The sequence below is a fragment of the Natator depressus genome, chromosome 3 (assembly GCF_965152275.1).
Source record: "Natator depressus isolate rNatDep1 chromosome 3, rNatDep2.hap1, whole genome shotgun sequence".
NCBI lineage: Eukaryota > Metazoa > Chordata > Testudines > Cheloniidae > Natator > Natator depressus.
The window spans coordinates 178,412,093-178,435,429 of record NC_134236.1 but is presented as its reverse complement, the minus strand read 5'-3'; the positions used below and the strand labels follow the sequence as shown (position 1 = coordinate 178,435,429).

At 43.1% G+C, this 23,337-nt stretch overlaps 1 protein-coding gene across 1 annotated transcript in view; it reads left to right on the top strand.

The window, feature by feature from the left end:
• Positions 1-5,615, top strand: part of ACYP2 (acylphosphatase 2) — a 135,429-nt gene extending 129,814 nt beyond the window's left edge. The window contains exon 4 of the mRNA XM_074949402.1: positions 4,936-5,615. Coding sequence (XP_074805503.1) covers positions 4,936-5,050 — 115 coding nt within the window. The 3' untranslated portion in view covers positions 5,051-5,615. The remainder of the gene's footprint in view (positions 1-4,935) is intronic.
• The last annotated feature ends 17,722 nt before the right edge of the window (positions 5,616-23,337 follow it).

Below are 23,337 nucleotides of genomic sequence, written 5' to 3'. Positions count from 1 at the left end.
GGTCTCTGAGGCACTTTCAGATATTACATTGAATTGTCAGAAATTCAACATAAAAAGATCTATCAGCACTTTTCCCAGGTTCTTGATAGGGCTATAATAAAACGTGGCCTATGTCCCAGGTGTATTTCATGCGTTGGTTCAAGTTCTAAAGCCTCCATGGATTTGTGGTTCTTGTGGTGGAGATATCAAGATAAGTCTCAGTCACGGCCGGCTCCAGGCACCAGCGAAGGAAGCAGGTGCCTAGGGAGGCCCATAGAAAGGGGCGGCACTCCGTCCGTCATCGGGGCGGCACATCCGCGTCTTCAGTGGCAATTCGGCGGTGGGCCCTGCAGTCCCTCTCTTCCTCTTCAGTGGCACTTCGGCAGCAGCTCAATGAGTCTTTTTGTTTTGTTTTGTTTTTTTCCTTCGCTGCTTGGGGCGGCAAAAAGGCTGGAGCTGGCCCTGGTCTCAGTGCAAGAATATTTTATTTGTGTAATGCTGAGTGTAACTTTCAGTAAAACTAATCAACAATTTAATTGCTTTAGCTCTTCAAATTCATATTGAATTGAATAAAATCTTATATTTTAACTGCTTTGTTAAGTGAACAATTACTTAATTAAGACAGTCTTAGTCATGAATAAAAATGTATGTAAAATGCATTCCTCTTTAGATGCAGTACACAGAAAATGAATTCTACTTTTTTATTGCATTTGCTTTAGTAGATTGTATTATGATCTAGAATCTTGAGAAATTATTTGATCTTTGTAGAGCCATTCTAGTAGTAAAACCCAACATGATTATTAAATCTCACATCAGTTATTTGCATTATTTTCATATCTGTAAGTTCCTAAAAAATAGTCAATCACCTATCTTTATATCCTGTTAGTGCACACACAGGATGTACTGTATTTTGTGGAGCAGAGGTATTCATTTTTAGACAAAAAGCACAATACTATACAATGTGTAGCCTGAAGCTCTGGCTAAAGCCAGCTTACACTTTACAAGAGTTTGCTGTAACTGGTACTGTGACGGGTTCCCCCCTGGATGGGTGCCACCTGGAACTGGGGTACCACTGAGCCCTGTGACCCACCAGCCTGGGCTCCCTCTCACACTGTGCTGCTGTGACAAGCTGCAGACCCACTCCCAGTCCTACACTTCCACCAGCATTCACACAGGCAGGGACACACCCAGCTGCAGTTACATGCAGGCTCTCTGACCAGACACTGCATGAACCAACAATACAGAGGCTACAGCCAAGATAAACCAGGTACGCAGCCCCCCACTGGAGTATAAACCCCAAAATTATACCATCTTGCACTGCACAGGGAACTGCACAGCATGAGCTCATAGAGTTCATCCCTCCCTCAATGTGGAGAAGAAATGCAACAGGCCCCTGAGCTAAGACTCCCAAGCACTTCACTCCAAATTTACTGGCTTAGATTAAAGCATAAAATAAGTTTATTAATTCCAAAAAGATAGATTTTAATTGATTATAAGTGATATCAAACAGATCAAAGCAGATTACCTAGCAAATAAACAAAAAATGCAGACTAAACTTAACATACTAGATAGATTGGATATGAATTAGCAGTTTCTCACCCTGACTGCTGGGGTACAAGCAGGCTTGCAGATTCTTAAGGAACAAGCTGTACTTGCTTTACAGCTTGGAATCCTCACGTTTTTCATATGCAAGCTAGAGATCCCTTCAGCCAGGGTCCAGCACTTCCCCAGTTCAGTCTTTATTCCTCAGGTATTTCCAGGAGTCTTCTTGTGGGGGAGTGAAGAGCAACAGATGATGTCACTCCCTGCCTCATATAGCTTTAGCATATGGCAGGAACCCTTTGTCCCAAACTCAGTTTGTAGAAAAACACTGACACCCCAAAATGTCCAGAGTCATGTGGCCTGGTCACATGACTTTGTGGAGTCATAGCAGCCATTACTTACAGGCTGTCTGGAGTACTCTCAGGAAGGCTTACCAGGTGGGGCATAAGCATCTCCTAAGGCCTATTGTTTTCCCTAATGGCTCATTACCCTGAATAGGCCTTTCCCAACCAGCTAGCTAGACTGAAAACATCTTGCCTAGTGAGCATTACCCAACTGTAACTACATTTGAAATACAGATACATAGTCAATATTCATAACTTCAGATAGAAAAATGATACATGCATACAAATAGGATAAAAATATTCAGTGAATAATAACTTTTCCAATGACATCTCATGTGATCTGTTTTGCATAAAGTGCATCATAATTATGCTATAATCATATTATAATAATATCATGAAGAATATGGCATGCAGTGTCAAAGTACCTCATGGCAAGGTAAAAAAAACCAACCAAACAAACAAATAAAAATACTTTAACAAATTTTATTCTCTCAAATAAATAAGATAAATTAAACCCTTAGGAAGTTTAAGTGTTGATAAATCATTTCAGATCCATTTACTGTGAGTGATGCTGAGAAGGATGATAATTTAGAAAAACTTTTCTGCACCATATTTGTACAGTGTATTGTGAAAACAGAAATTTGGAAAGGTTTGCTCATTCTTATCTGGAACAAAGAATTAACTAAAGGCCAGATTCTGCCACTCTTACTCACGCTGAGTAGTATCTTACTCCAGGAGTAGTCCTATTAATTTCAGTGTCATTTGGAGGAAAAACAATGTGTTTATGTAATTAAAGACTGTTCATTATGCACATGCATGCAAGGGCAGAATTAATGTTGCACAGACAGCCTAAATTCTGGCATTTCCTAACTTTTTAATACTTGACTTTGCAACTCAATAATGTTCTCTTAATGTAGTTTGTATGCTGTTTGATTTAAGGTTTCTCTGACCCACTCAAACATTCCAGGGTATTATAATCCCAGGGTATTTTTCCAGTCCCAGGTGACTGGAAAAAGGCTAACGTAGTGCCAATCTTTAAAAAAGGGAAGAAGGAGGATCCTGGGAACTACAGGCCAGTCAGCCTCACCTCAGTCCCCGGAAAAATCATGGAGCAGGTCCTCAAGGAATCAATCCTGAAGCACTTACACGAGAGGAAAGTGATCAGGAACAGTCAGCATGGATTCACCAAGGGAAGGTCATGCCTGACTAATCTAATCGCCTTCTATGATGAGATTACTGATTCTGTGGATGAAGGGAAAGCAGTGGATGTATTGTTTCTTGACTTTAGCAAAGCTTTTGACACGGTCTCCCACAGTATTCTTGTCAGCAAGTTAAAGAAGTATGGGCTGGATGAATGTACTATAAGGTGGGTAGAAAGTTGGCTAGATTGTCGGGCTCAACGGGTAGTGATCAATGGCTCCATGTCTAGTTGGCAGCCGGTGTCAAGTGGAGTGCTCCAGGGGTCGGTCCTGGGGCCGGTTTTGTTCAATATCTTCATAAATGATCTGGAGGATGGTGTGGATTGCACTCTCAGCAAATTTGCGGATGATACTAAACTGGGAGGAGTGGTAGATACGCTGGAGGGCAGAGATAGGATACAGAGGGACCTAGACAAATTGGAGGATTGGGCCAAAAGAAACCTGATGAGGTTCAATAAGGATAAGTGCAGGGTCCTGCACTTAGGACAGAAGAACCCAATGCACAGCTACAGACTAGGGACCGAATGGCTAGGCAGCAGTTCTGCGGAAAAGGACCTAGGGGTTAGAGAAGCTGGATATGAGTCAGCAGTGTGCCCTTGTTGCCAAGAAGGCCAATGGCATATTGGGATGTATAAGTAGGGGCATAGCGAGCAGATCGAGGGACGTGATCGTTCCCCTCTATTCGACATTGGTGAGGCCTCATCTGGAGTACTGTGTCCAGTTTTGGGCCCCACACTACAAGAAGGATGTGGATAAATTGGAGAGAGTCCAGCGAAGGGCAACAAAAATGATTAGGGGCCTGGAACACATGACTTATGAGGAGAGGCTGAGGGAACTGGGATTGTTTAGTCTGCAGAAGAGAAGAATGAGGGGGGATTTGATAGCTGCTTTCAACTACCTGAGAGGTGGTTCCAGAGAGGATGGTTCTAGACTATTCTCAGTGGTAGAAGAGGACAGGACAAGGAGTAATGGTCTCAAGTTGCAGTGGGGGAGGTTTAGGTTGGATATTAGGAAAAACTTTTTCACTAGGAGGGTGGTGAAACACTGGAATGTGTTACCTAGGGAGGTGGTAGAATCTCCTTCCTTGGAAGTTTTTAAGTTCAGGCTTGACAAAGCCTTGGCTGGGATGATTTGATTGGGGATTGGTCCTGCTTTGAGCAGGGGGTTGGACTAGATGACCTCCTGAGGTCCCTTCCAACCCTGATATTCTATGATTCTATGATAATCCTTTCTTGTTACTGTTTTTTTTAATTGTATATAGTCCTCGGGTGCTTGCAATGAGTACTCTATTAACTTTGTAAACACATACGATTATAATGAATGACATAATTAAAATAGGTAAAACTGAGTACTCATTTTAATAAGAAAAGGAGTACTTGTGGCACCGTAGAGACTAACAAATTTATTTGAGCATAAGCTTTCGTGAGCTACAGCTCACTTCAGCTTATGCTCAAATAAATTTGTTAGTCTCTAAGGTGCCACAAGTCCTCGTTTTCTTTTTTGCGGATACAGATTAACACGGCTGCTACTCTGAAACCTGTCATTTTAATAATACACCCTTAAGGAGCCTACTTCAGCTGAAATTTTGTTCAGAGTCTAGATTTAATTGTATGTAATATTCTACAATGTATTTTGAAACACTGACAATTTTATTTACTATTTAAATAGTTTTATCTTACTTGTAAAGAGAAAAGGGGAAAAACAGCTGAGGGAGATAACAACATATTTGGAAACCATTTATCAGGACTAATTTCCGCATTGAAAAGCTGAACTTCATAAGCCCTTTAAATAGAAAGCACAACAGAAGAGCAAATGCCACTCGTGCAGTTCATTTTATTCTAACATACTTTTATTTTTATTTTGTTTTTCAGGAAGGCCTGGCTGAGTAAAGTTGGAAGTCCCAGTTCTCGCATAGACCGAACCAACTTTTTTAATGAGAAGGAGATCTCCAGGCTTGATTTCTCAGGATTTAGCACGAGATACTAATGGAGGAAGAAATCTTTAAGCACAAAATTATAATGCTTCAGCTGCATAGTAATTTCTGTGCCTCCGTGAAATAGCATGACAGCACTTTTTTTATGTCTGCTTCTTACTAAAGTATAAAAATACCCCTTTTACATAATGTAGGGCTGTCAGTTACTGTATCAGAAATTTCACAATGTGAATCTTTACCAACATTGCCAATCTGTATAGAATTTACTTAGAAGGAAGTATAAAGAAATCAATAAAAATATACAAAATCAGAAAATTCTAGTGCACAGTGAAATTTGTAAGACATGATCATGAAGAACCTAGTCTTTGCCCAATAAAATATTTGATTTATATAGATTAAAAAACAAACAATTAAAAAACAACTTACATTTCACTGTGACATAATTAAAAATGTTTAACTACGTTAAGTAATCTTTAAACAGGATCACAGCAACATTCAGTAGTATATCCTATATGCTATGAATTGTAAACTTCTCTTGTATTATTTGTAATAATTAGTTAATGCTGTAGCAAGTGTTCTAAAATAAATGTATTTTGCCTTATAAAATGTACCCAGCCAAGTCTGATTAAAAACTTTCCATAATGATGTCTGGGTAGCTCAAGATAAGGGATTTGGAGATATATAGTCTTTCATAGATCTTTTGTCCAATCCCAACCAGGATCAATATTGATTAAGTTACTTCCATCTGATTTCTTCATGGTGACCTATATGATATGAGTTGATGGCTTTAGTCTCATAGCTAATGGCCAGGCATTTGCATCACAAAAATCACCACTAACTAGGGTTATCACTTAAGACCTGATCCTGCACAGACTTAACCAAGTACGTCATATTGAGCACTGGTAGTCCCACTGAAGTGAATGCTTAAAGTTAAGCACTTGGATAAGTCTTTTTTGATATTTAAGGCAAAGAGGCCAAGAAATACATCATTACAGAGGCTGAACTTCCTCAATCCTAGATATGGTCCTGCCAAATCAGGAGTAAAGCATACTGGCAGGCTTTGTGTGGAAACTTACACTGCCATCTCCACTGGCTGATCCATACATGTTCTAGAGATATATAGAGTCAGTCCTGATGGCATTGATACACCACCATCCTCAAGCATTAAATTCATTTTTTAAATTTCATAACACAGCATATTTGAGATTGGCTATCACGTGAACCACAAGATGTATATAGAACTTTGTATTTCTGCCGACAACCAGATTTATTTTCAGTGGGTCTTTTGTACATAAGTCTCTGAAGATTTCATTCTCGTATTACAAGAGTTATTTATAGATTATTATTGTTCAAACTACACACGGCTTTTGTAATTATCCACAAGCACTCTTTGTTGAAGTCATAATGAATAATCCTTGTTCAATTCAAACTGTAAATGGCAAAGACCAAGTGTAATATCAGTTCAACAGCTGAAACATCCTCTGTCTGATGAGTATATCTTGCATTTCCAAGGCCTAAAAGATTTACAACTTCTATGACAATACCTATTACACTGATACACCACACAGGCCAAAGCATTTTCAGCTGGATTGCTTTATTATTGTGTTAAGTAAAGTTATGGAGAGAAAGGCAGAGAGCAGAAAGGACAGTAGATACACATGGAAATGAGCTACAGTTGAAATTAAGGTCCTGATCCTGCAATTGCATCTGTCAAGGCTGATTCCCCGCTCTGGCACTTCAAGTGCAGAAGTTGGGGGCCCGCAAGGACTCTAAAAATTAATTCTGGCCACTCCAGGCTTGTATTAAACTTCCAAGGTTACAGCTTTTCTCTGACCTTGGCTTGGTAGATGCTGACACCACCCGAGTACAAAACCCCTTTGACAGTCCAGGAAGGCACACTTAGGAATTCCTTCCTGTGGGGTACCCTCAAGTCCTTTCACACCCCCGCCTCTGGGGAAGAGCTGAGAAGAAAAACAAAGGAAATAAGCTGTTGCCACCAGCTAATTAAACAACATGTATATAAACCTCTTAGGACACAAAAATCCAATTCTGTTCTTAAAAAAAGGTACATTTTATTAAAAAAACAAAAGAAAGAAAATAGGGGAACTTAGGCTATTGCTAGATTTAAAAAAAGCAAATACAAGAATTAAGCATCAAGAATAGTTTCTTGAGGTCCAGATTAAAGGTAACAAGCAAAACAAAAGAACCTGGGGTTAGCACACAGAAGTCCACAAGCCATAAAAAAATAAAAGGGGATAAACCTGATCGCACCTTCCTAGACATTTCCTGATCTCCTTACATATCTGGGAAAAATTTATTTGAGCATAAGCTTTCGTGAGCTACAGCTCACCTCATCGGATGCATTCAGTGGAAAATACAGTGAGGAGATTTATATACATAGAGAACATGAAACAATGGGTGTTACCATACACTGTAATGAGAGTGATCACTTAAGGTGAGCTATTACCAGCAGGAGCGGGGGGGAAACCTCTTGTAGTGATAATCAAGGTGGGCCATTTCCAGCAGTTGACAAGAACGTCTGAGGAACAGTGAGGGGTGGGGGAATAAACACAGGGAAATAGTTTTACTTTGTGTAATGACCCATCCACTCCCAGTCTTTATTCAAGCCTAAGTTAATTGTATCCAGTTTGCAAATTAATTCCAATTCAGCAGTCTCTCGTTGGAGTCTGTTTTTGAAGGTTTTTTTTTTTTTAAGAATTGCAACTTTTAGGTCTTACTAAAGTATAAAAATACTTTATCGAGTGACCAAAGAGATTGAAGTGTTCTCCGACTGGTTTTTGAATGTTATAATTCTTGATGTTTGATTTGTGTCCATTTATTCTTTTACGTAGAGACTGTCCAGTTTGACCAACATACATGGCAGAGGGGCATTGCTGGCACATGATGGCATATATCACATTGGTAGATGTGCAGGTGAATGAGCCTCTGATAGTGTGGCTGATGTGATTAGGTCCTACGATGGTGTCCCCTGAATAGATATGTGGACACAGTTAGCAACAGGCTTTGTTGCAAGGATAGGTTCCTGGGTTAGTGGTTCTGTTGTGTGGTTGCTGGTGAGTATTTGCTTCAGGTTGGGGGGCTGTCTGTAGGCAAGGACTGGCCTGTCTCCCAAGATCTGTGAGAGCGATGGGTCATCCTTCAGGATAGGTTGTAGATCCTTGATGATGCTTTGGAGAGGTTTTAGTTGGGGGCTGAAGGTGATGGCTAGTGGCGTTCTGTTATTTTCTTTGTTGGGCCTGTCCTGTAGTAGGTGACTTCTGGGTACTCTTCTGGCTCTGTCAATCTGTTTCTTCACTTCAGCCGGTGGGTATTGTAGTTGTAAGAGTGCTTGATAGAGATCTTGTAGGTGTTTGTCTCTGTCTGAGGGGTTGGAGCAAATGTGGTTGTATCGTAGAGCTTGGCTGTAGACAGTGGATCGTGTGGTGTGGTCTGGATGAAAGCTAGAGGCACGTAGGTAGGTATAGCGGTCACCAGGTTTCCGGTATAGGGTGGTGTTTATGTGACCATCACTTATTAGCACCATAGTGTCCAGGAAGTGGATCTCTTGTGCGGACTGGTCTAGGCTGAGGTTGATGGTGAGATGGAAATTGTTGAAATCATGGTGGAATTCCTCAAGGATCGTGTGGTGTGGTCTGGATGAAAGCTGGAGGCCTGTAGGTAGGCATAGCGGTATTGCCCCATGTTTATTCCCGCCCCGCTGTTCCTCAGACGTTCTTGTCAACTGCTGGAAATGGCCCACCTTGATTGTTACTACAAAAGGTTTCCCCCCCTCCCCCCGCTCTTCTGCTGGTAATAGCTCACCTTACCTGATCACTCTTCTTACAGTGTGTATGGTAACACCCATTGTTTCATGTTCTCTGTGTATATAAAGCTCCCCACTGTATTTTCCACTGAATGCATCCGATGAAGTAAGCTGTAGCTCATGAAAGCTTACGCTCAGATAAATTTGTTAGTCTCTAAGGTGCCACAAGTCCTCCTTTTCTTTTTAGATTAGATTAGGTTAGATTGGATACATAGAGTTCAAGAGCCTACCCCAGTTTTCCTCGCTATTCCATTCACTCGTATAAAAAAATTATAAGGCTTGATTTTTAGAGCTTCGGAGCACCCAAAAACTCCATCACTGGGCCATGGGTTCTCAGCAGCTCTGAAAATCCAGAAAGTAGATATTGGCTGAGTACATATAACTTAAAAAAATCTCCATACCCTGAAAACTGGTACTATTTAAATGGTGTTAGAACTGTTTTAAAGTCTGTCCTCCCTACTTATAAGTTACAGCAAAGTTCTCTTCAAAGTGTTAATTTTCTTCACATAATTCTGTCTCTAGTTCTATTTGTGTTCTTTCACAATGGGTTAATGTATGCACCATGAAACTCTAAGGACTAAAATAAAAAATAAATTATGAGCCCTGTGTTAATGAAAATGGGAGCATCCTGCTAAATAGCCAACACACACACACAAACATATGTATATGCAGAGAGATTTTTGTATGCACAATGTAGCTCAGGGAGTATTCTCATTACTAAAGTATAAACACTTGAAAGGAGAGGGTGCAAATGGAAATGCTGACCAGTCATGTTAGCCATAGATGTGCATATGGCACTATTAATACTTCCAATACAGAGATAATATTGATATACAGGATTAGGGAATAACAAACACCATTAAGCTGTGCACTCAAAATGAGAAAGCATTTTAGCAGATGGAAGATGGATTAATCTTCTATTATGCTGCTTATTGTCAGTCCTTACTGTGTACTATTATCAGAGGTAATATGAATATTATGTTACACCTAATCAGTCTTCAGCCATGTTACACAGAAAAGCATGATGGTATTCACTGGCATACTTTCTCTTACGTGACACCAATCTGTCACTTGTTATTTTCCTGATGTCCTTTGGAGCTGCCTTTCCCAGCATTCTTTATTCTTAGGATACTGTATGCGTGTTTGCTGGTAGAATCTTCTTACTAGACAGAGAGAACCAGATCAGTCAAAACAGCTTACTGATTAATACATAGCTGCACAGCACTACAAGCTGAAAAGTACTGTGGATACTGATTTGAGAGGGACGTTGGCATGTACTGAAAGAAAAGCGGAAACAGATCTAAAGGGGCCATAATTCAAAAACTATTGCATGCTGTACAGAATAGCAATACTGTACTTAGCATTCCTTTACCACTGGGCATATTCAAAGCACTACACAAACATTATTAACTAATTAATCCTCACCACACCCTAACCCTACCATTTACTGTAGGGGTCAGAAGTGGTTCTATTATTCCTACCTCAGAATTAGAATATATTGCACAGATGCAGACATAACTGAATAAGGTTTACCATGCAAGGTCACGGTAGAAGAACGCTATTTTGGCTAAAATAGCTGTTCTCAAAGGATGATGCAGTAGCTGGTTTTCTGGACCATGGGATCTTGCTAGTTTTTAAAATTATATAAATATCCAAGTCTGGTCAGAATGAATTCCTGGGTACTTGAGAACATGTTAACAGTCTGATTCCACAATTAGGGAGACTGCTTCTACTACCAATATTTTATATTTATATATATAGTGCCTTGTATTCCAAATCAATAAACTACAAACCAGCTTTGAAATGCAGCCACCTCTGGAATGGAGCATAGCAGCCATCTGGTATGTCGGCCATGGAAAATCCCATGGTGCTTTTTTAAAGAGTGGGTATTTGCCCCAATGTCCTTGGCCACAATTTCCCATTCTCCTCACACTAGACAACATTTATGAAGGGGATTAGGAAATGTTGTCTAAGGACACTGGGGCTAATACCTGCTCTTTAAAAAGCAAAATGGGATCTTCCATGACTATGCAAACCATCAGGTATCAATTGAAAGACTCCCATGCGTAAACTGTATGGTACGTGATTCATTTTCCTCTGAAGGATGGAGACCTTGTTGACATTTCCATCTGTGTTTGGTGAGAAGAATTCAGTCATTTCTCTTGGATGTGTACCTTGCCACAATTACTGATGTCTCCTTGACACTTGATTGGATTCTTGTACTTGCTCAGAAGTAGAACTGGCCGGAGAACAACAATTCCATTGTGTGACTACTTTTTATTTTCTTACATATGTTTTTTGTTCCACACTGGAATGAAAAAAAAACTTTTTGAACATTTTCATGAAATAGAATTGTGTCAACTTGTCCATTTTTGGATGGAAATTATCAGGTTTTTTATTCCTCTCTGTCTCTCGTCAGAGGCGATCAGCTATTCCACCCTACACCTCAGAAACCTTCCCGTTGAAGATTCTGCTGCAATCAGTAAGTCTCAAAAAAAGTTTCAGCTTTGCCAGAACAGCATATTTTGATAAAAATATATTTAGTCAAAATGTTCCAACCTGCTGTACTCAGAAGCTATAGCTGCTTTGGCTTGTAGTGGCCTGAATGCTTAGTAGAGTTGAGAGTACGTTACACCAATGCTCAATAGACTTTCCTATTGGCTTTCAGGTGTAATTCAAGCTGGCAGTATTAAGCGTTAGCTCCCTAAGCAACTGCTTTTACACCTGTGACAGTGGCACTGACATTGGCTGATTTGCTCTTACTAACATTGCTAAGATTCAATACTTCAGGGCCATTTTCAGTTGAAGGCTCTCAAATGCTAGACTCTGTTCCTTCTTTGCTCCAACAGAGCGGGAGTGTGTTAACCTTCAGGGCATGGTGCAAAGCCCAGCTTTTTATTCTGAATTTTACCTGTGGGATGAAAGGGGGAGTTACATTTATTCCAATATTTGTTATGGGGCAAATTTGTATTACACAACATTAAACTATGTTCCTTATCAGAGCGATTTCCGATTACTATGACTATTAGTCTCTGCACATGCTCAAGGCAGTATTTTTAAAATGAAAATAAATACATAGAAACACTAGGGTTAAAAAAAAGGCAACTAAGCATTTAAAATTTGTCTTTTCTCCTGTGTGTTTTCCTTTGCTTTACCGACCAGCTGTGCACACGTGGTGCACACTTAACCTGACTGCACTGCCAACAGTATAAATGTCATACAAATAGAGCATAAAGGCAACCAATAAGTGAAGAGCACTGCTATAACAGTTGCGGAGCAGTGGAGCTGCTAGAAAGGCTGGAAGCAGCAGACTTACTACAGGGCTTGACTAACCTTTCTGTTTGCCCTTTCTAACTTTTCTTTCCAGTTACTCCGGTGAAGAGGATAAAATGTGTGTTACTAATCAACAGGAGTAAATGGTCTAGGGAATAGAGCACACCACCGACTAGAAACTGAAGGCAGAAGACTACATTCTGCCCTACTGCCCTGAGGGCAATGGGGTTGCACAGATATAAATGACAGCAGAATTTTCCCCACTGTATTTAACCTAATGCTGTTTGTGCAGCTGTAAAACAACAAGAATTAATTGGCCTTTATGTCAAGCATGGAAATAGTTCATATTTTAGAACAATCTGAAAGGTTCAAAGCTCCTGGCCTCCCTTTACACAGGGTGGCCAGTCTTGCAAGCAGTCCCTGCAGCTTCATAGAGCTCTGATGACTTTAAGTTTCTTGGCCGAAAGAAAGCGCAGTGAAACTAAACACTTTACTGGTCTAGTTCATCTAGTAGAGTATTAGAAAGCAGAACCAGACTTGTCCTGCAGTCCCTAGTTGAGCAAAATCACTGGGAGTTTTGCCTCAACAAAGAATACAGAATCCAAGTCAGTGTTCTCAACCTGCAGCTCCATCAGCACACAACTGTGGCCCATGTAATATCCACAGGGCCATAAATAGGGCAGGGCAGGAGGGGCACCTGTCCCAGGCACAGAGCTGGGGGGGGAGGGGAAATGGGGTGGTGCAGGATCAAGCCCAGCATCAGCCCCCATCAGGATCAGGCCCATCAGTGTCAGCCTCCCAGGGTGCTCAGCGCCCCACCCCCAACAGGTTTGCGGTGACCTTGGCTGAAGCAGGCTCCCCAGCAGGCACCCCCAGCAGGGCAGGGTGCATGGCTGAATATCTGCAGCCAAGGTAGGAGACCAGCAGGCACTGGGAGGAGGGTGCAGGGGGCTGGGGCATGGGGATGAGGATGCAGCTGGTGCATGGGAGACAGACTCTAGGTGGGGTACTGGTGGCTGGAGGCAGTCCCTGGATGGGGGGGGGGCTCCATACTGCAGCACAATCCCTGGATGAGGGAAGGCTTTAAGGGGGTTGGGTGCTGAACTGGGGGGCAGTCCCTAGGTAGGGGGCTGGGTGCTGGAGAGGGCAGTTCCTTGCAGGGGCTGTTCTGTCCTGAAGAGGGCATCCTGTCTATGTAGGGCAGACACATGTGCCAGCCCAGTGTTGGGGAGTCTGAATACTGGGAAGACAGTCCCAGGGGGGTTGTGTGATGGGGGTATTCCCTGGCCAGGGGCAGTCTGGGGAGGGGCTGGGTGCATGGGGGGCAGCCCTTGGCTGGGGGCCTAGGTGCATGGGGTGACTGGGGACAGTCCCTGGCTGGGGGGGGGCAGCCTTTGGCTGGGGGTTTACCCTGCACCAGGCAGGGCTCCCCGTCTTTGCAGGCAGGTTCTGTAGCCGCGCTCTCCGGGCGCTCAGCCCAGCTGCACTGCTAACAGTGGCACGGAAGTGAGGGTGGGACTACACCATGCCATGCCATTCTTACAGTAAAATAATTAATTTTAACAGTTAATGTTTTGACTTATTTTGCTAATTTAAAATGCTTTCGGTAGACATTTGCCAGTGTTGAAATGAAAGGTACTATCTCGATTTGAATGGCAGTGCTGTCATATATCAAAGCCTTTTTTATTTTTTTGGTAGATGTACAGATAGTATATATAGGGTTGCCAGGCGTCCGGTTTTCAACTGGAATGCAGCGTCGAAAAGGGACCCTGGTGGCTTTAGTCAGCACTGCTGATTGGGCTGCTAAAAGTCCGGTCAGCGGTGCAGCGGGGCTAAGGCAGGCTCCCTGCCTGCCCTGACTCTGCACGGTTCCTGGGAGCAGCCAGCATGTCCGACTCTGAGGCACAAGGGTGACCATGGGGGCTCTGCGTGCTGCCTTCGCCCCAAGTGCCGTCTCCGCAGCTCCCATTGGCCAGGAATCATGACCAATAGGAGCTGCAGGCATGGGCAGTGTGCAGAGCCCACTGGCCACCCCTGTGCCTAGGAACTTCAGGGACATGCCACCTGGCCGGAGCCTGCACCCTGAACACCCTCTTATACCCTAACTCCCTCCCAGAGCCCACACCCCTCCCCTCCCATACCACAACTCCCAGCCCTGAGCCCCCTCCTGTACACCACACCTCCTCCTGCACCCCAACTTCCTGCCTCAGCCCAGAGCCCCTTCCTGCACCCCAAACCCCGCATCCCTGGCCCCACCCCAGAGTCCACACCCCCAGCCAGAGTCCTCACCTCCTACCGTACCCCAATCCCCTGCTCCAGCCCAATGAAAGTGAGTGAGGGTGGGGGAGAGCAAGCAACAGAGGGAGGGGGGATGGAGTGAGTAGGGGTGGGGCCTTGGAGAAGGGGCAGGGCAGGAGAGGGGCCTCAGGGAAGGGGTCTAGCAGGGGTGTTCAGTTTTGTGTAATTAGAAAGTTGGCAACCCTAATGATATATATTGTGTGGATGCAGCCCACATAACACACAGAGAGCTGCATATGAGGCCCACAATGCTAAATAGGTTAAGAACCACAGAGCAAACCCTTTTCAGGCTCCAGTGCTACAAGTTGCTCTATACCTGTGGACCTCTTGAAATTATTTCAGAGAAATTATTTAAAGAATTAAGGTTGGCCTTGTGAAGAAGTGTAGTACCCCTTTAAGGGACATGCTGGAGCCTACTACCAAAACAGCCTGGGTGTAATCAAGGAAGCCCCTCTCCCACCCTAAGTTGTGTCTATCTAAACAGGAAAAGGAAGTGGATTAAGAGAGGGTGTTAATGGCTATGTAGGTTGCCTGGTCTGCTTGTGTTCTCCAATGGGACTAGCCTGAGTGAGCCCAGAGATTTTTGCTTGCTGACTCTCAGTTTAGGAGCTATGAACCAGGGCTCTGAGGTCAGGGCCTTATGAATGCTAAGATTGCTCCTTCTCTGAGACCTGCTTAAAGGGCACATTGTTTTGTTTTGGCTTCCCCTTTACATGCCTTTAATCAGAAGATGTGTCTTTTAAAGGTGTCTTTGTTCTCTTAGCTAAGAAACTTGCAAGCTCTGATTTCTTTTTTTTAAATTATTTTCTTGCCTGGCTGACTTCCTTTTCCTAAAATCATCATTTTCCTAAAACAACTGTAATTTGTAAAAAGAAAAGAGCAAAGGAGCTTGCTGGTGCAGTCCCCTCTTCCCCTATCATGATGCCATGCAAGTTTACGCTAAAGTTATCTATCGAATGTCTTCTACATAAAACCATCATGTGTACATGAAGAGAGTCTTAGGCCTAGGCATTATAAATACCATGGAAATGGAACTATTACTACCTCCACAGAAAAAAGCTCTCTCCAGGACCAGGCTGGGGTTGCTAGAAAGGAAGCAAACAGTGGGTGCCTTGCACATACCTAGGCTGTGGAGACTGGACTTATATTTATTCATGCCTTACATTTCCATGGTGACTTTCTTGTTTCTACTATTTCCAAACATACAGTGGTTCAATCAAGGCAGATTTGGTGTGACATTTGTAACTGAAACAGTGGATGCTCAGAAGGATATCTGTGTATCTGAAATCTACACTTATTTCCAGGTCATGAGAATTTCATTCAACATCATGACATTGCCATTACTCTGTTGAAGGAGGGGAGGTTGAAATTGGGCCAAAAGGTGAGCCTTTTATCATTTTAACCAAGTGGCAAATAAAATCAGTTTAATGAACCTCAGTCAAGATGAATAATATATAATTACAAACAAATGTAGGTGTTCTATCTGGGGAATTAGAAAAAGTGTGATCTTGTAAATCACTCTGCCTGAAACTCAGTTTAAAACGATAGAATAAATGTCTTCCTCCTCACAGACATATTACTGACTGCTAGATTATACTGCCTGCATAATGCATTTAAGTAATCAGCATTATGGTATTCAGGCTATGGCTTTACTGTGTTAAATAGTGCCTAAAGTCCTATTCATCTTCTGTGTCACTCATTGTTTTGAGTACACATTGCCATTTAGTCATCATTTTGTTTTGAAAGCGTCAGCAAACTTAGATAACTGCACAGGTTTTGGCTCGTCATTGGGTTTTAACTGCATCTGCAGAATTTTTCATCTGCGTAATTCCTAGCTAATGCACATAGAGATATTTCTGATAGGTAAAAGCAAGATGCTACAGTTATAATACCTTCTTAATCTAGAGATGTGCCATATAATCAACACATTGTATTTTCCTCCTGAATAACTGACATAGTTAAACTGTCCATTCATGCATAAGTTATACAGTTAAGCACCGTTTTAACCCTGGGAATGTTATGACTCTAGTTGTGTCTGAATTGGAGGAAAACACCATTACAAAATACCAGTGATAAATGATAGCACATTACAAGGACCTTATAATAAGCCCTAAGTGTTCACTGAGTGTGATATGCCCAGAACACTGAGAGGACTGTATCTCTTATTAGTTTCTCTTTCTTTAATTGTATATGCTATATTGATCCCTCCCTGCCTACTTCAACAACATCTCCAGTGGCTTTGCTCCTGGGAATATCTTCTCCAGCTCAAGAATGCCTTGAAGACAGTCTTACTAAGACCCTCTTCTCAAGCTAGCCCTCTTACCATATTTTGTTCCTGCTGCTCACCCTTTCAACCCAGGGCCCAATTTTGAATGGTGTTGATCACCTGCAGCTCCCATTGATGTCAGGTAGAATTGTGGGTGTTCAGTACTTCTGAAAATCCTGCCCCACCTGTCTTATTGCTCTATCCACCCCACCTGTGCATCACCTAACATTTTGTTTTGCCTCCTCCCCCTGAACCCTTCCTAGGAGTGCCTTCTTTCTAGGTACACAATCCCAGATCTCTGTTCCCACTGCTTAACTAAACAACCCCATAACCTGCACCAACTTGTTGATGAGCACACTTTAAGATAGAAGATAGCTCCTGTCCACCAGTTTGTTTACAATGGGTTGCACGATAGGCCAGGTGGGCTTTGGTGGTTAACTTGGTGCTATGACAAATGTTAGGGCTTGTCTACACTGGCACTTTACAGCGCTGCAACTTTCTCGCTCAGGGGTGTGAAAAAACACCCTCCTGAGTGCTGCAAGTTTTCAGCGCTGTAACATGCCAGTATATACGGTGCACCAGCTCTGGAAGCCATGCTCCCAGCGCTGGTAGCTACGCCCCTCGTGGAGCTCCCTCCCAGTGCTGTGCCATGACTACACAAGCCACGTTAAAACGCTGCCGCGGCTTTGTGGAGTCATCTCAGTTCTTGAGGCAATACAAATGCAGAACAGTCCCTGCCCCTGAACGTGCTTTTTCCCTCTGAAGTAAATGGCAAAACTTCAATTAAATTCAATGGAACATAGGAATTGCCTTCAGGGCAGGGACTCTTCTGCATTTATATTGCAGCCTCTCTGCTGAGTGGTAACAGAGGTCAGGGCCTTGCAGGTCAGCTTCCCCTTGGAGGAGAAATCTTTTACATGGATTTTGAATATATTCTTAGCACAGCTTGTTTGGTTTACATTACATACACCAGTCCTTGAACAGAGATGGTTAGATGCAGCCTGCAGGCAATCCCCTCTTTTGGCAATCTCAGCCAAAACACCAACATCTGGTTCTCAGGGAGCAAGTCTCCCTCAAGAACTTTAATTAGACAGACTAAAGCTATGTCTATACTACAGCCTATGTTGGCAAAACTTATGTCACTCAGGGGGTGTGAATAATCCACCCCCTTGAGTGACACAAGTTACACCAACATAAGTGTTCATGTGCACACCGTTATGTTGGTGGGAAAGCGTCTCCTGCTGATGTAGCATATGCCACTTTCGGAGGTGTTTTTTTTATGCTGACAGGCAAGCTCTCTCCCTTTGGCCTAGATCGTCTTCACCAGATGTGCTGCAGCGATGCAGCTGTATCAGTACAGCTGCTCCACTGTATGTATAGACTTACCTGTGGCAGAGTGTAAACTCCCTCACTGCTTGCCAGAGCTGCCCTGAAGAACCAGCATCAGAAAACCAACAACATACTTTTTAGTCTGACTGAAAACTTGCTTGCACAGCAAGAAAAGAGCTTGGGGTTTAATTGTTTTCTGGCACAGGCATCAAAGTAACAAATCAGGATGGAACACAAAACAGGTCTAGTAACAAATAAATGCCACCAAAGAAATTAGTAGCATAGCAGAAAAATAACCATCAGACAAAACAATGCTGTCTAAATGTAATTAAAATAGAAATTTTAAGCCTAGATTCAAAAGAACTGGAAGAATCAGTTGTACAGATGTCCTACAGGACATGTCTTATTGGTATTTAAAGCACATAGCATGGGTTTTTTTTCTCATACTAATAAGAAAAGAGTTCCAATAAATTGGTCCCAAGCGAGCAGTAGAACAATATCATGAAAGGGCCCATGGAATTTGGGGGGAAGTAACATCGGGTGGGCTTTTCCAAATGTGAATTAGCAGCACAAACGAGGAATTTTAAATGAGCCTAAGGGAGTTAGGTGCCTACATATCATTGAAACTTAATGACATTTGGGTGCCTAACTCTCTTAGGCTCATTTAACCCCCCAAACTCTCAACGGAACTTGTATACCTAAATCACTTACGTGCGTCTGAAAATCCCATTCTTAATCTCTGTGCTTCAGTTTCACTATCTGCCCAAAGGGGTTGATACTTTTTATTTACATCATACATGTACTCCGAGGCGTAATTTGTTTGTAAATTTCATTGAGATCCCTGAATGGAGACAATATTGAAATGCAAAATTTCATGAAAACATGAACTAGAAAGCTGGGTTTCTGATCAATTCAATAAGAAAAAATTGCAAGATCTGGCAGTGAAGCTGATAAGAGATATAAATGATAAATTGTGATGCAGGACGAAATAACTTCAGGAAACTAGGAAGTAAATTGAGAGTAAATTACTGAAACAGCAAAAAAAAAAAATCAATTGTATGCATATTTAGACTCTGAAAGCTCTGATACATCCAGCTAGATAGATATAAGGGCAAATAGCCTCAGAGAATTTCAGCAAAAAAGAATGCATAAGTGACAGTCAAAATGCATAAGACTTAATTAAGGCAGCAAAAATAAAGAAAATAACAACAGATCCAGGGCCTACAGCTATCTGATAAGTTACTTGGGATAAAGTCCTGCTAATAAATAGCCTGAAGTAATCAATTACAAGAACTCAAACAAATATTAACAAAGACAGAAACAATCTTACCGCTGCCTAGTGAAAAAATAGGTAAACAAATCTAATGTGAACTGCAGTCCCTATGTTTCCATATTACACTGGACACCTGCCCACTTCCTCACACACACCTCCTCTTCTCACCCTTTCCCCCAGCTGGTAGTCTATCTATGGATAGATATGATTGCTGAGGTCTCCCCCTTTCTCCTTCCTCTGCTGCAACTCAATGAAAAGTGTGTTGGTGAGAACTGAGGTATATGCCCCTCCATCTCACTCCTTTCTCTTTTCTCTCCTTCTGGGATCCCCATCTTCCTCAGTGAGATTGAGACATCAAAGGAAAGTCAGCCAGTCACTCTTTCTCTCTGTCTCTGGTTGGCCTTAACTAGTGGCTGTTGTTAGGGTTGCCAACCCTCCCAGTTTCACCAGGAGTCTCCCAGAATTAGGCTCTATCTCCCGGAGGCTACAGAAGCCAAACTTGGGAGATTTTAGGCCACTAGAAGTCCGGCAGCGCAGAGGAGCCAAGGCAGGCTTCCTACCTGCCCTGGCTCTGCACCGCTTCCAGAGGCAGCAGGCACATCCCTGCAGCCTCTGGAAGGGGGGGGCAAGAGGGGCTCCACATGCTGCCCCCTTCCCGAGTGCCAACTCTGCAGCTCCCATTGGCCGGGAGCTGTGGGGGCAGTGCCTGCAGGCAGGGGCAGTGCGTGGAGCTCCCAGCTCTCTACCAGGGGCCGCAGGGACATTTCAGCTGCTTCTGGGAGTGGCGTGGGGCCAGGCCAGGCAGGGAGCCTGCCTTAGCCCTGCTGCCCCACCACCTGGGAGGTGCCCAAGGTAAGCACCACCTGGTTGGAGCCCACACCTCTCACCCCCTCCCAACCCCCAGCCCCACCCCTGAGCTCCCCCCTGGAGCCACCACCCCAAACCCCCTACTGCACCCTGAACTGCCTCCCACACCCCAACCCCCAGCCCTGAGCCCCCCTCCCGGAGCCAGCACCCCAAACCCCCCTACTGCATGCCAAACCCCACATCCTACCCCCTTCCCCAGCTTTGAGCCCCCTCCCACACCCCAACCCCCCTGCCACAGCCCTGAGCCCCCTCCTCCACCCAAACTCCCTCCCAGAGCCCAAGACCAGTAATACCTAAACCATATAGAGAGGCAAGTGACAGCTTGCCACCCAGAAACTTGATTTGGATTCAGACTCAGAGACAGGATTTTACCTGGCCACACCATATCTTATATAGAGGGGTAGGTTGTACTTCTGCAACACCCACTTTTCTTTCTACTGGTATAATTTACATATGTCTGACTCAACATTCCAAAAAATGACTGGTCCTTTGGGACTGGGAGTAACCTGAATATTGTTCTCTGATTTTTGGTTTAAAGTGCCGATCTATCATATAGCCCAGCTTGCCTGGTTGGCAAGATAGACTGGTGTGATCAAGGGGACTGTCTGTGACTCCCTGATAAAACTTTTAGAGTGCTTTCGGAGTTTACACCTGTTACTGGGTTGGTGAAATCTAATTGTAGACCACACAACCAGTTTGGAGTTTCTGCCCTGCTTTTCGACTTTCTACCCTGAGGTTGGCACTCATGGCTGTAAGCCACACCACAGAGTGTGACAGAGTTTGGGTGTGGGGGATTAGAAAGCCCTGAAATCAGATGGGAGTTCTCAGACCCTGGTAGCTTATTACACATGATGGAAATGTGGATAACTACAACATATCATTCCAAAAGACAGAACGTTCAGCACTCTCAGGCTTCTTTCAGCTCTTTGGCACTTCTTCCCCCTCCCCACTTAAAGTTTAACAACCCAACTGCCTGTGCCAAGGCACTTCTCTTCCCACCAACTTTCACTCAAGTCCCTTGAGTCTGAGGTCAGCCAGAATGTTACAGTCTGCAAATTCCCAGAAGCCCTTGCAGCTCTCTCCTTTCCTTCTGGGACTTGCCTCTGAATTTTATTTCAAGCATCACAGCTGATCAGGATGCAGCTTCTTTTATAATGCTGCTCCAGGCACAGCTTCGGGGGGGGGGGGGGTTGGTTGTTTGTTTTGGCTTTTTTCCCTTCCTTCCTCTCTTCTAGCTGCTCAGCTGTAGCTGGCGGCAACAGTAGGTGGCTTTGGCATCTCACTGTAATGTAGTCAGGGCTTCTCTATGGAGTTCCTGCTTTTATTGCTACAATCTAGTGCAAAGCCAGTGCTGGGCTTAAGCAGACTAAGCAATTGCTTCGGGTCCCTAGCAGCTCAAAGGGGGCCCCTATTCACTTATTATGTGTTGGGGGGGGAAGAAATATTCTTGCTTAGGGCCCCCAATGGGCCACTGCCACTGATCCAGAGGGTATTTGGAGTGGAGGTGAAGTATGTTCTCTGACAGTGTAAGGCCATAGGGGATTCTCTTAACCAGTCATGCAGAAAAGAGAAAGTGTTGTAAAATGCAAGTTGGAGGTGGAGATAGGGTTAACTTCACTGATCTTAAAGTGTGCTCTCCCTTCACGTTAAAGTCCTTTCCTGCATAGGAATATTTAAAACAGTCTTTATTTCCACACCGGTCTTTGTAGCTTTAGCTGGTGGCTCCAGGAAAATGCTGGGATATAACAGCCCTAGTTGTACCAGTGCTGCTCCTTCCCACATTCAGTGGCACGGAGCACATTCTCCTTCTCCCAGGCTGAGACCTTGTGGAGCAAGTTTCATCCAGGGGAAAATTGTAAGGGACAAATTATAAATCCGGTAAACACCAAGTTTACAGGGAAAGTGATGACATGGCCATCGCTACAGCAGCACATGTGCCACAACTCTAATTATGTAAATATAAGGAGTAGTTTTGGGTAATAAGTCTGGAAGTGATGAGTTGAGTGAGCACTGTTTGCAATGGCACACAAGGAGGAGTCAACCTTTCCAGCTATTTGAAACTAGTGAAGCTAATGTTTACTGACTAGAGCTAGTTCACTTCTGTACGGAAGTCTTTGTGTAAAAGTTTGTTTGATTTTTTTCTAGAGGAAGATAATGATTTAATCAATCAAATAGTTCCTCTCACTATAAACAAACATTTAACATAAACATTTTTTTAAAAAATCCTATACACACATGGAAAGGAAAAATGAAGCTTTTGAATTGACCAATCAGTTTAAACTGGTTTAAGGACATAGGCAGGTTAATTTAGGAGATCTGTAGTCTACTTTTCTTGGATTAAAATTAAATCAATGTTATCCCTTTCTTAACCCACTTTGTGGTAACTAAATGCAGTGTTACCTGTTACCTAATTTTAGTTTCAGGGAGATCTCTCAATTTAAAAGAATGAAAAATCCTTCTCTAGATAACTCCTAAAATCCAATTGTTCTTGAAAGGATTTATAGTAAACAATTGGAAAACCAGGTGTCCCACCTCATTACTATCATCCTTTCTCCTTAGGAAGTAATCTCTGTATCAGCCTAACCAGAATATCCAAAACCTTTCATAAAACAACCATCAAAAGTTCTTAATTTAATTTTAACTCATGGTTAAAAACCACAATTGAAATAAATGTCTCTTCTCCATTAGTCAAGTTCCTGAATTCATACAATGTGCAGATTTACAATTTCCAGAATTGACATTTTTAATTTTCGGAGAGGAAGGCAGACAAACTTGAACGTCCTCATTTTAAAAAAAGGCAGATAATTCAAAAAGTAGGTGTTGTGTTGTTATCACCCACCAGTAACAGGCAATTGAAGGGCTTTGGAAAATGGTTTTCAGCTCTGGGCTCCCTTGAACTGCTGTTGAAATAAGTTAGTTCAGAGAGCCCTTTTCAACCGCAGCTCTTGCGGGGCTTTATAAAACTGACCGAGGATTATTATCGGGGATGGAACGGGAAAACGTTTTGTTTATACTGTTTTTTAAACAGCTTTCAATACCAGCTCGGGGAACCTGTTCAGTTTCTGGACCTACTTATGCTCTGGCCAGCCCAGCGCTTTCTGTTTTTGGCAGGTCTGATCTGACCGGGGCTTTGCCTGCACTGGAGAAATCTGCCAAACAATCCCCTCCGGACGCACTGGGGAGCCGGGGGGACTCCCCGTGCAAACCCGGC